Source organism: Rhizoctonia solani, chromosome 12 (genome assembly GCF_016906535.1).
Source record: "Rhizoctonia solani chromosome 12, complete sequence".
Taxonomy (NCBI): domain Eukaryota; kingdom Fungi; phylum Basidiomycota; class Agaricomycetes; order Cantharellales; family Ceratobasidiaceae; genus Rhizoctonia; species Rhizoctonia solani.
Window position 1 is genome coordinate 225,778 of NC_057381.1, and position 13,327 is coordinate 239,104.

The following is a 13,327-nucleotide window of genomic DNA, read 5'->3' on the forward strand; positions in this document are numbered from 1 at the left end:
TAGTGCCAACTGGTGCCTGCTGTTTGGTTGTCACCTCTGGGGCTTATACCAGCCAGTGCAAAGCAACACACACCCTGCCACAGGGCCACAGAAATATGCTGCCCACATCCCTATACAACCATAACTAATTGAAATATATTTATAAATTCTTGCATTTACAGGTTTCTGTATGATTCTCATATGCTACAGTTTTGAATAAATATTGGCATGCATTATGTGCTTAATAGTCACATATATATACAGATTCAAACACAAGTACAGACATAAGCGTATCACATGATATTGTGATTGGTGTGTGCACCACAGATGCCTGGCCATGGTTGCACCAAGAGCAAATAACTATGAAAGCACAAGTTTCAGCTACTACAAACATTGAGCTTGGGAAATTATCCTACCTGTTGACACTGCCAGTGTAAGATCTCTGATGGTTGGAGTTCTAGTCAAGGCCTGTCATAAACAGAGGAAAATAGAACTAGCCAGAATTGAACCAGCTTGACCACTAAGCCATAGAGCCTTATTATTCCTCTGCTGACAACCCATGATTGCACCTGCTACCCCCCAAATTTGGGCTTGGGCCAGCATGCAACCACTTGTACTGGTCATGTGACTGTGTCCAGGACAAGGCCCAAGCACTGATATTTGGAAATGTCAGTTCCTTGCAACTGTTCACAATTTTGGGCTATATCTCACCATTTAGGTATGTAGCCATGATCACTGCATAAGCTAGAGAAATGATGTATGAGACAACAAACAAGACCACTAGTGAGAAGAAACTAACTTGCACACAGAGATCAAAGGATGGTGGTGGTCCTACCTGCATCTTCTGAGCTGCCACAACCCAATTTATATTCATCCACATCTGTTCCTTGCATTTTGACAATCACATGCACTCACCAGTCAAGATTGAGATTGTTCATTGTTGGTTGGTGTTAAGAGTTGTGTAAGTACAGGAGTAAGAAAGAATTACTATATACAAAATGTATATGGGAATAACTAAGAACTAGTATTATAAATCAGAATATATGCACAGAATATATGCACAATATAAGCTAGGTTATCAAGAATGACAACTCCTAACAAATAGTCTAGCAACTATGAAGTGCAGGTGGTTGGTTATGTAAAGTACCTTAGACTAATGTTACTTAAGCCTAAGTGACTAAGGGTGTTATGGATATGACATTTCTTCTTTAATCTGTACTTATTGAATTAATTACACCAGTAATCTGACAGTAAATAAATAAGATAGACATGCAAACTAAGGTTCTCAAGGTCCCTCTATCCAATTGCAACCTTTACAAAACCTACAAGCCTCAAGAATACCCTCAATATGCAATATCTTTAGCATATATGCTGTTTTCTCACTCATTTAAATATATATAAATTCAGCTGAGTAGATAAACAGTAACAAGTAATATTTCTCTTGTTTGTAGTATTTATTATACAAGACTCTATCTTGTGGCTACACACAGAAATATTCAGGGTCCCCCTGTTGCATAGGCAAGTGCTCCAGCACTTAATCAGTGCTTAAGCACCAATGCACTAAATACACCTTTTCTCCATCACCCAGGCATCTCACTGCCAAGTTGCTTGCGCTTAGGTGCGCCTGTTTGTGCGCTCCAGAGCGCTGGGTCAAGCTCCCAAAACAGACCACATTTGGTGGAGTTATGTCCTATTTACTGTAAGTACCCAGTACAGTGGTATCCTACCTTTGGGACTGTTTACTCCAAGGATGAAACACTTAGCCTTGGGACATCTAAGGACCCACACATGTAAATAATGCCTTGGGGCAAATATTAGGATCTGTTATTATTCACTATGTACCAAAGTATTGGCTCCCTCAAGTGTTTCAGCTGCCACATGCACCTCCTGTACCTCCTCTTGGTATCAATCATGTATATACTTGTTTGTGCACCTTCTCAGGGTATAAAAGGACCCTGTAAAGACACTTCTAATGCATCCTACTTTTATCCTACTTTTACTCTTATATATTGACATATACACACAAGCCTTTAACAGCTTATCTGCACATTTACTTTAGTGATTGACTCACTGTAAATAGCATAGGAGGTTATTTGGTGCACTAAGACCATAGGCCAGTCCCAACAGGCACAGGGTAACCTATTAGTGTACCTACTGCAACCCTGTGCCCCCAACTGTGACAGTTGTTGAGTTCAGCATTGAGTATAGTGCAACAATACTGTAAGGATTGTTGTGATTGAGTGATAGTGTTTCAATCCACCATACCCCCATATTGTAGATAGCTTTATCTACAATATCTCATAAATCCTAGATATATTTTAGGTAAACCCCATAAGTTTTAAGTCTTACTTAAGCATCTATAAGTCCTATACTTACTAGGCAAATCCTATAAATCCTGTACATTGGTCAGGTAACCCTCTTACTTAAGGTACTATCCCAGAGACCTTAAGTATACATACCCTTAGTCACTTAGGCTTAAGTAACATTAGTCTAAGGTACTATACATAACCAACCACCTGCACTTGATAGTTGCTAGACTATTTGTTAGGAGTTGTTATTCCTGATAACCTAGCTTATGTTGTGCATATATTCTGAGCATATATTCTGATTCTTAATATTAGTTCTTAGTTATTCCCATATACATTTTGTATATAGTAAATCTTTCCTACTCCTGTATTTACACAACTCTTAACAGTCCCAGTCTGGTGGGCTACTTGGCTATGTATCCTGGTGAGGATCAATGAAGCAAAGGTACTGGGATTGCTTCACACCCACTTGGGGCTTGGTTCCAGGCAAGGTGGGCTAGGATTTTAGCCCATGACCAGCAAAAAGATATTGGGCATTATAGGTGAGGTTGTGACCATAGGGTGTTCTATGTGTAGCTCAGAGTCATAAATCAAGAAAAGAAAATCATTGCAACAAGGCAATACAAAGTGCCAGGGGAAAAGATATATTAAGTTTCTATCAAGTTGGAGCAGACACTATATAGATACACCACAACTCACAGAATTTCTTGAGTCCAGAATAGTTTCTCTTAACTTCTCTCCCTTGCCAGCTCTTGCCTGTGCAAGGATCTGACTGATAACAACCTCTGAAAAGTTGTAAAACACCCCAATGTGTCTAACTAACCCAGGTCACTACTGTCCAACCTGTCATTGTGAGACCAGAGCTTTGACTGAACACATTGGAAAGTATATCTTTGTATTTTCAATCTTCCTCCTCTTCTTTGAACTTCTCCCAGCCTGAAATGCTCTGTAGGCCAGTCCAATACTCCCTATGATGCCTGTAAAATATCATATTCCAATGGTCTTGATGCTGTTCACCAGATTGTTTTATTGGTTGAGCAATGTGGCATCAAGGAAAATGACCAGGCATACCTTGGGCTGCAGAATTAAGTGAATCCCAAAAATGTCACTCAACTCCTTTGATTGCAAGTATTGGCAAAATGCAACAAATGGTACATCACACACTCTGGAGAAACATTGGGTCACTTTGTGTTACACTCCCAAGAAATATACCATTAGAACCGGACAATTTTTCTATTATTTTTAGTATTTTTTACGGACTCTTTATCTTTACCTTTTCAATCACATGACCTTGGCGCTTATGATGCCAAGATGCCGCGCCAAGATGCCGTGCCAAGGGCGCTTAGGAAAAATCCACGCTTCTGCGCAGTCCGCAGCACGCTTCTTATTTCACCAATGTACTTCTCTTTCTCATGCGCACAGACCATGTAGATAGCGCCTCTTGTCTATATATACAGCAGGAAAATTGCTTGGAAACACCAACTTGATTTTACCTGGTCTCATACTCATTGAGGAGGATTAGTCAGCCAGCTAAGTAGCCAGCCCCCAGTAGAACTCAAACACTCACCCCTTACCTTACTCATCACACCTCCAGGCCTAAGGCCCCCTTGCCAGTAGATAGAAATAGGTCACCTTACGTGACAGTAGTATAGCCTAGATACAGTAGATTACATAAGCCCTGCTTGTAGTAGTACGGCCTTAAGCGCCTGCCCCCACTAGCGTGTACCCACCTTACAGTGGTGTATGACACTTTGGGATTGGTTTGTTCCTTTGACCATTTTCTCATATTACTATAATCCTATAGGATGGTGTACAGATGCAGCATAAATGTTGTACACCAACTGTGAGGTTAGGTACTTGCTAGTGGGCAGGCGCTTAAGGCTGTACTACTACAAATACTGCTGACTATTCTACACTGAGCAGCAAAAGTCTTGCAGGTCAGGAGAGGTCAAAGGTTTATCTCCATTGCTGAGCAGCCAATTAGTGAATCCCATCCAAATTGTACTGACACATGTGGCCATTGTAACACTATGTGTTAGCACAAAATCTTACAAATTCATCAAGAACTAAGCTCATAACCCCACTTTTGCTGTAACACAACCTGCAAAACTTTTGCTAATGATGTTGAGCATCTTAAAAATCTCCCCATGACTGGTTATGCAGTTCAGTATAAGCCCTGGTTTCTTGCACACACATTCTCAGTTATATGGGCCACTGCTGGACAGAGTATTAGCTTGTTCCACCCATTAGGGACTGTGTAACAGAACTGTCTTCTCAGGGCCAGTAAAAGAAACTCAAAATTGCAGTTGCATTGAACTCAAGCCACTGTGTGGGCTGGAAATGCTTTGGGGTATTTCAGGTGACTGCTGGTACCCAATGAGACAGTTTCCATGACCTTCCCATTCATGGGATGGGCAATGGAAGAGATTGCAGTGGGTTAGGCTGTAAGAGCTGAAAATTGAAATGCCACTCATAAGCTGGAATCCAAGCCAAATGACATAGAGCTTCTAGCAGTAGTAGACACAGGTCAAGAGTATGCTGAGATCAATTATCTAGGTCAGCAGTGATGTGTACAGAAAGATAGGATGCAGTATACACAGAGATTGCAGCCAATGGGTGAGGTCTCAAATTGAACATGTTCTAATTCTGTGATTGTCAATCAGGAAACAACCAATTTTCCATCATAAGGTCAGTCTTGGATGAACCTTCTGCTGTATGAGTTTCAACTACTTCTGATTGACAATCACAGAGTTAGAACATGTTCAATTTGAGACCCCACCCATTGGCTGCAATCTCTGTGTATACTGCATCCTATCTTTCTGTACACATCACTGCTGACCTAGATAATTGATCTCAGCATACTCTTGACCTGTGTCTACTACTGCTAGAAGCTCGATGTCATTTGGCTTGGATTCCAGCTTATGAGTGGCATTTCAATTTTCAGCTCTTACAGCCTAACCCACTGCAATCTCTTCCATTGCCCATCCCATGAATGGGAAGGTCATGGAAACTGTCTCATTGGGTACCAGCAGTCACCTGAGATACCCCAAAGCATTTCCAGCCCACACAGTGGCTTGAGTTCAATGCAACTGCAATTTTGAGTTTCTTTTACTGGCCCTGAGAAGACAGTTCTGTTACACAGTCCCTAATGCGAACAAGCTAATACTCTGTCCAGCAGTGGCCCATGTGTTAAGAAACCAGCATAAAGTAACCAGGGGGAGATTTTTAAGATGCTCAACATCATTAGCAAAAGTTTTGCAGGTTGTGTTACAGCAAAAGTGGGGTTATGAGCTTAGTTCTTGATGAATTTGTAAGATTTTGTGCTAACACATAGTGTTACAATGGCCACATGTGTCAGTACAATTTGGATGGGATTCACTAATTGGCTGCTCAGCAATGGAGATAAACCTTTGACCTCTCCTGACCTGCAAGACTTTTGCTGCTCAGTGTTGTAGACACACTTATACCCAAGGAATTTATTCTGATTTTCTCAATTTTAAACAAAGTCTAACAGACAACATTTTTGATCATGTGAGATTGGTGCTTATATCATATGCTAAGTGCAAAGCCATATCCCTATCTGTGTTTAGTCAGCACACATAACCACCTCTGCCTATGATGTCATCATGACACATCAGTGACATGTATGCATGAGTAATGCCAACTGAGGAGCAGAGTTCTTATTGCATATAGTTTTGCATATTCAACATTTGTAATTAGTCAATCTGTCATAACCCATATCTGGAGGGGTTATTACCATATATATCCACTGTCAAAGATATATATAGTATATATGATGCACAGTGATATATTAATATGAGTTGCTGGGGGACTGTCATGACCTTGATTGGCATGACATAATTTTTTACTATTTTCTACCTTTTTTCTGAGACAATTCCCTTTTTTGGTATATATTTATGACTCATCAAGATCACATGACATATTTGATATATGATGTGAAATTGTAAATGACTCACTATTTAGTACTGTTGTTTTTGATGTGGCTTTTCTCCTGTATATATAAACCAGGTCAAGTTGTTGCTAAAACAGCAAGACTTGACCTCTTTGTCAATTCATCCTCTACTCTCACCTATCCCTTTGTCCAAGCCCTTAGTTGGCTATAGCGCACTTTACTAAGCATCATCACCCAGGCCATTGTTGCCCTCTACCCTTAAACATACCCCCTGGGCCCTTGTCACCCCTCTCTGTCTCATAGTCCATTGGTGATAGGGCCATGGACTTTAAGCCCCCTTGTACCATAGGTCCAAGTTGAGTCAAGACACTAGGTCAAGTCTTGCCTTACTTGTACTCTTGTCAACAAACAAGAACTGCGCTTAGATAAGCACCAAAGCCTGAAACAGTATCACATTGTAGCCCCTGTGTCATAATCAAAGACAGGAATACAAGTACCAGTAAGGTTGCAGGATAGCCCTTTGCCAGCAATTGTCCACATACCAGGGTGTCTGCACCCTTAGCCATATGCTGTTAGTCAGCCAAACCTCCACTTACTAAAAACCTGATTAATAATCACACTTGCACACAGCTGTTGATATTAGTATAAGGATAGTTTAATGCTAGTGGGGAAGCAAACAGTTAGTAGTTTAGAGCTATAAATCTGTTTTTATCTATCTGATTGAGTACCAATTTATATCGGGAATGCACTCTAGTGTTTGATTTTTTACATCTCATCCTTTTGCCATCTTTTGGCCCTATTCCATTGTCACCCACTACCTCTATCTTGAAAAAACCCTTAGTGACATCAACCACATATTAGTAGGTCACATCACTAACCTTGAAGAACATATTGCTTGCATTGAAGAACCAGGGCTAGTACAGACCATTGCCCACATTAAACATCACAAGTCATTTGCTGAGCGCCTCAATATAATCTACAAGGCAGATCTTCAGGAACAGAAGAACCTTATCACCAACCTCAAGTCTCACAATCAAGATCTAGCTCTTACAATCAAAGAGCAAGAAAGGCACATTGAAGAAAAGAACCAACTGTTGGTTGAAAAAGAAATCAAGTTAGACAACTTACACACATCCATCCAAGACGCTACCCAAGATGGAAGGGGGCAGATTCACTACTACTGGGATTACAAATTTTGGGCAGTATCACACAACAACGCCTTGTTTGGGTGCAATGGGAGAGACTAGGTTAACCCCCTCCCAAATCCAATCTGGATGGTCTGCCTCATCCTCTCAAACCCATACTCCTGCTCCTGCAGCTGCGCCACCACATGTATATTCTCCTATGTCATTTGATCAGATGTCAGATTGTGAGCTTCTTAATATGGTTGCACAAAATATGATTATCTTGAAAAAAGAATTTTTGCAATTACAAGGTGCTTACAAAGCCCAAGGAGACCAATTGGCATTATTAAGGGCTGAATTGGAAGAACATTGCAATCAATTGCATAATCAACACCTTTTTTATTCCAATCAAATCCAAGGAGCTGCTGCTTCCATCCAGGCTGTGCAAGACCAGCTTCTCCATTTATCCACTTCTTGTTCTACAGCTCCCCCTCCCCCACCTCCACCTGCTGGCACTACCACAGCCACCACTTCCAACCTTCCCCCACCTGCTCCTACATCCTCCAATTCTGATTTAAAGTTGCCAAACCCAACAAGTTTAGCAGCAAAAAAGAGGACGCCCTTAATTTTATCATTGCTTACCAGGCTTATATAAGGGCAAAAGGAGCCAATTGTTCCCACAAAGAAAAAATCCTGTGGGTAACCTCATATTTTGAGGGAGCTGCTGAAGACTGGGTACACCCATACAAGGAAAGGAAAGTGTTCAGGGGAGAAGCAGTCCACTGTTGGAAGATATTGACGTATTTTGGACGGAATTTACTAAGCATTACATGGACACAAATTGTGATGAGAAGTATCCTCAAAAATGGAATAATTTGTGGCAGAAGGCTTCAGTCCAAGAATATACTCAAGAATTCCAACAATACTCTGTCTCCTTGGGATATAGCAATGAGACCCTATGCAATAAATACTATGATGGTCTTAAAAATGATATCAAAGACATCATGCTATCAACCATGTTCCAGTGGTGTTGCACCACTGCCCAACAAGTATATGATAAGGCAGAAGAAATTGCTAATCATATTGAATCCACGCATTTATCCAACCCATCTGTTTCTTCTTCTACAACTTGCGCACCCCAATGTTACCTCCAATCCCACTACCACTCCTACTTGTACTTGTCTTAATGTAGGAGATAACATTTATATGATTGACCCCACTACTTGCTGTGCTAAAAAGGGCACCATTACCTCCATTGTGCGTACAACCTCCAGCAACATGCCAAATGTTAGGTGGAATGGGGAATCCAAGGACACTATGATTCCATTCCCCTCCCTTAAAAAAGACAAGCGCCCTGCCGCAGCTGCTCCAGTCAAACCAATCATTGCCCCTACCCCTGTCTTAGCCTCAAGCGCCAAAGGTCCAGGCCACATGGATCTTGATGGAAAAGGCTTTGCAAGCGTCACATGTCATGTGTGCGGTGGTAAAGGACATTTTGTGCGCAGTTGCCCCTCCAAGCCCATGTCTGGACATGTGGCTAATGTTGAATGGTCTTGGGAAAGGCCCAAGGAGGAGAATTGCATTGAAGTGGTCTCTGATGAGGAGGAATTGGGAAAAGGGAAAGCCAAGGCTGACTAAGGAGTAAGGCACTTGGCTGTATGCTAGCAGATTTGCATTATGTAAACAATGATCTCAAAATACTTTCATTATGTAATACATCTCAAATATATGCATCATTCTCTGCAAATCCGTGTGAAACTCCCAAATCTCAAAAATCAAGTTTTTTGGCTAAACCCTTCCAAGGAAAAGCCATGATTGACTCAGGAGCTACCTCTTGCTTTATACACCCTCTTTCAGTTAAGACATACTGTCTACCCACATATCAACACCCTATTCCAAAAAAATTACGCGTTATTGATGGTTGAGAAATTGATTCCGGCCAAATCACTCACTTCACTTGTTTCAAATGCACCATTGGCAGTCATACCAAAGAATTGGAATGCCATATTTCTAATATTGGCAACCATCAATTAGTTCTTGGAATGTTGTGGCTAAAAAAAACATAACCCCCAAATCTCTTGGGAAAAACATATGCTTGTCTTTAACTCCTTGTACTGTTCCAATAATTGCCTATCTGTACCTGCTGTCTTAGAACTCAAAGCAGTAGAAGAAATACCACACCCTTACCAAGAATTTGCTAAAGTCTTCTCAGAAGAAGAATTGTCCTAACTACCGCCCCACCATCCCTATGATATGGCAATTGAACTGCTTCCTGATGCAAAACCCCAACATGGTCCCATATATAGTCTAGGGCCAAGGGAAGATGCTGAACAGGAAACCATTGAGAAGCAGCTCAAAGCAGGATTAATCTGCCCCTCTAAGTCCCCCATGGCATCACCAATACTATTTGTCAAGAAGAAAAATGGGAAATTAAGGATGTGTGTGGATTACCAGCGCTTAAATAGCATGACCAAGAAAAACGTCTACCCCCTTCCCTTGCCACAAAACCTCATTGAGAAATTACAAGGTGCTAAGATCTTTAGTAAATTTGATCTTAAGGCAGGTTACAACTTAGTCAGAATCAAAGAAAGCAATGAATGGAAAACAGCCTTCAAGACAAAATATGGACTATTTGAATACTTGGTTATGCCTTTTGGATTAACAAATGCACCAGCAGTCTTTCAGGACATGATGAACAAAATCTTCAGGGATCTGTTAGATGTCTATGTCATCATTTACTTGGACAATATTCTAGTATTTTCTTTGAACAAAAAAGACCATGAGGCTCACGTCCAAGAGGTACTAAGTAGGTTACAAGACAATAACCTTTTTTGTAACATTGAAAAATATCATTTCCACGTCAAGAAAATCGACTATTTAGGGTTCATTATATCTGAGTTTGGCATAGAAGTGGACCAATCCAAAGTCACAGATGCCATGAATTGGTCAATGCATAGGAATGTCAAAAACATACAAGAATTCTTAGGATTTGTGAACTTTTACAGACAATTTATCCCCAACTTTGGCAATACGGTGCAACCCTTGTATAATTTGCTCAAAAAAGACAACCCTTGGAAATGGGAGTCAGTGGAACAGCAATCCTTTGATAGTCTAAAGAAATGTCTTACCTTGGCACCCCTACTATTACAGCCAGATACCACAAAACAGTTCTATGTAGAGTGTGATGCATCAGATTACGCCACTGGAGCTATACTATCCCAACACAACCCTGAAGGAAAATTAGCCCCTGTAGCATATCTATCAAAATCCCTGTCTCCAGCCAAGAAGAATTACGATATTTTTGATAAGGAATTACTGGCAGTCATTAGGGCATTCAAAGAATGGCGTCATTTGTTGGAAGGTTCTGAATTGCCAGTCCAAGTTTTAATGGATCATAAAAATTTGGAGTATTTTTCCACGTCTCAATCCTTAAACAAACATCAAATTTGATGGGCCAACTTCTTAGTGGATTACAATTTTCAAATTAACTACAGGCCTGGAGCACAGAATAAAAAGGCAGATATTCTCTCAAGACACTATGATTTAGTACCCCTTGAAGGGGGGTAGAGAACCAAGTTCTCCTGAAACCAGAACTTTTCATTTCATCTATCACTCTGGATAAGGAAATCAATGATCTAATTGGCAGGGCAATTTATGAGGATAATTGTCTTAAGGAGATTCTGCACAAACTCCAGAACAAGGAGAAGGTCATAGATTGGGAACTGAAAGAAGGCTTACCATGGTTTCAAAAGAAGATATTTGTACCAAAAGACAAAACCATTAGGAACCTCATTTTAGAATCAAGGCACAACACATTAGCCACAGGACACCCAGGACAAGCCAGAACACTAGAACCTGTCTCAAGGAATTACTACTGGCCATCAATGAAAAGATTTGTCAACTCTTATGTCAGTCATTGCAAAACCTGCATCAGATCAAAACCAACCAACCAGGTACCTGTGGGATTATTAAAACCATTACAAATTCCTGAACGTCCCTGGGAAGACATAGCATACAATATGATTGTAGGATTACCAGTTTCAGAAGGCTTCAATGCTATCCTAACTGTGATTGATTGATTCTCAAAAATGGTTCACTTCATTCCCACCCAATCCACAGCGTCTGCCATTGACATTGCCAACTTATTTGTCACATATGTATGGAAATTACACAGCCTTCCCAAGAGTACAGTCTCAGATAGAGGTCCCACATTCAACGCCAAATTCATTTGCCATCTATATAAAAGGCTGGACATTAAGCCCACATATTCTATGGCATACCACCCTCAAACAGATGGACAGACTGAATGCATACAAAGAGAAGCCAAGATTTTATACATATGTTTGGAAATCATTGTCAATCAGACTGGGTATCACTACTACCATTGGCCAAATTTGCTTTAAATAATTTAAAGCAAACTTCCACAGGCAAATCCCCATTTCAAATATGCTACAGCTATAACCCAAGATTTTCAGTTGGTCAAAAATCAGATGAAGTAGTACCTAATGCAGACAAACATGCAGAGTTTCTGGAAAAAGGATACAATGAAGTCAAGGCAGCTCTATCCTTATCCCAAGAAAGAATGAAATACTTATACAGTCAAAGACATAGGGATAAAGACAAAATCCAAGTAGGGGACAAGGCCTGGCTGAGTCATCAGAACATATCCACAGACAGACCCTCAATAAAACTCAGTCATAAAAAACTAGGTCCCTACTTTGTAATTGAGAGGATAGGATCACATGCATACAAACTCCAACTACCTCACATTATGCGCATACATCCTGTCTTCCATATCAGTCTTCTTACTAAGTTTCATTCCAATCCTCATGGACGCAATCCTCCCCAACCTGCACCTATCATTACAGAGGAAGGCAAGGAAGAGTATGAGGTAGAACAAATCTTGGACAGCAAGTGGAAAGGATGTGGTAAAGCAAGGAAACTCTGGTATCTTGTCAAATGGAAAGGATATGACAAAGGAAGCAACTCATGGGAACCAGTGGACAATGTGGGTAATGCCAAAGAAGCTATAGGGGAGTTTTACAAGGAGCACCCTGAGGCGGTTGGAGCTTGAAGAGGGGGTAATGTCATGACCTTGATTGGCATGACATAATTTTTACTATTTTCTACCTTTTTTCTGAGACAATTCCCTTTTTTGGTATATATTTATGACTCATCAAGATCACATGACATATTTGATATATGATGTGAAATTGTAAATGACTCACTATTTAGTACTGTTGTTTTTGATGTGGCTTTTCTCCTGTATATATAACCAGGTCAAGTTGTTGCTAAAACAGCAAGACTTGACCTCTTTGTCAATTCATCCTCTACTCTCACCTATCCCTTTGCCCAAGCCCTTAGTTGGCTATAGCGCACTTTACTAAGCATCATCACCCAGGCCATTGTTGCCCTCTACCCTTAAACATACCCCTGGGCCCTTGTCACCCCTCTCTGTCTCATAGTCCATTGGTGATAGGGCCATGGACTTTAAGCCCCCTTGTACCATAGGTCCAAGTTGAGTTGTGACAGGGACATTGCACTCCCCCCCCCCCTAGCTGCAGGCCAATGTTAATGCCCACAGGCAAGGTCTGAATAATATTTATTATAGAAGAGATTATGTCATCCCCCCCACCTCAAATCTGTAGTAGTTTAGTATAGTATTTGATAAAGGACTGGAGGGGGGGAGGTCATGTGAACTGGACTTAGAGAATATCACTAAGTCCAGCCATGTTGACCATAATTCTCTTATATGTAGGAACTCGGAGGTTCTGAGTGCATATGTGCGAGTATATGCGTGCTTGCGGTCATGTTGGTGTGCAACATGAGTGTGTTGGAGGCTTGACAAGGTCAGGACTCATGGAAAGAATGGAGTGGGTTGTGACATTGCCCCCCCTTTTGCACACAGTTTAGGGGACATGAACTTGTGCCATTACAAATGATGTCTGGATAGATATCTTGTTAGGTGTCAAGTCCTCCTAGGTATGATTGTGCAATGAGTTGTT

The 13,327-nt window shown here is 40.9% G+C and overlaps 3 protein-coding genes across 3 annotated transcripts; all 3 read left to right on the top strand.

The window, feature by feature from the left end:
- Positions 1-8,600: 8,600 nt before the first annotated feature.
- RhiXN_11310 (Zinc finger, CCHC-type) lies at positions 8,601-8,960 on the top strand (the record flags this gene model as incomplete). Its single annotated transcript, XM_043331125.1, has 1 exon — positions 8,601-8,960. The coding sequence occupies one exon, from the start codon at positions 8,601-8,603 to the stop codon at positions 8,958-8,960; it is 360 nt and encodes a 119-aa protein (XP_043184635.1).
- A 615-nt stretch (positions 8,961-9,575) lies between these two features.
- On the top strand, positions 9,576-10,772 carry RhiXN_11311 (Retrotransposable element Tf2 protein; the record flags this gene model as incomplete). The annotated part of the gene is made up of 1 exon (XM_043331126.1): positions 9,576-10,772. The coding sequence occupies one exon, from the start codon at positions 9,576-9,578 to the stop codon at positions 10,770-10,772; it is 1,197 nt and encodes a 398-aa protein (XP_043184636.1).
- Positions 10,773-12,093: 1,321 nt separating this feature from the next.
- RhiXN_11312 (Retrotransposable element Tf2 protein) lies at positions 12,094-12,396 on the top strand (the record flags this gene model as incomplete). Its single annotated transcript, XM_043331127.1, has 1 exon — positions 12,094-12,396. One exon carries the CDS (start codon positions 12,094-12,096, stop codon positions 12,394-12,396), a length of 303 nt encoding a protein of 100 aa, XP_043184637.1.
- Between the last annotated feature and the right edge of the window lie 931 nt (positions 12,397-13,327).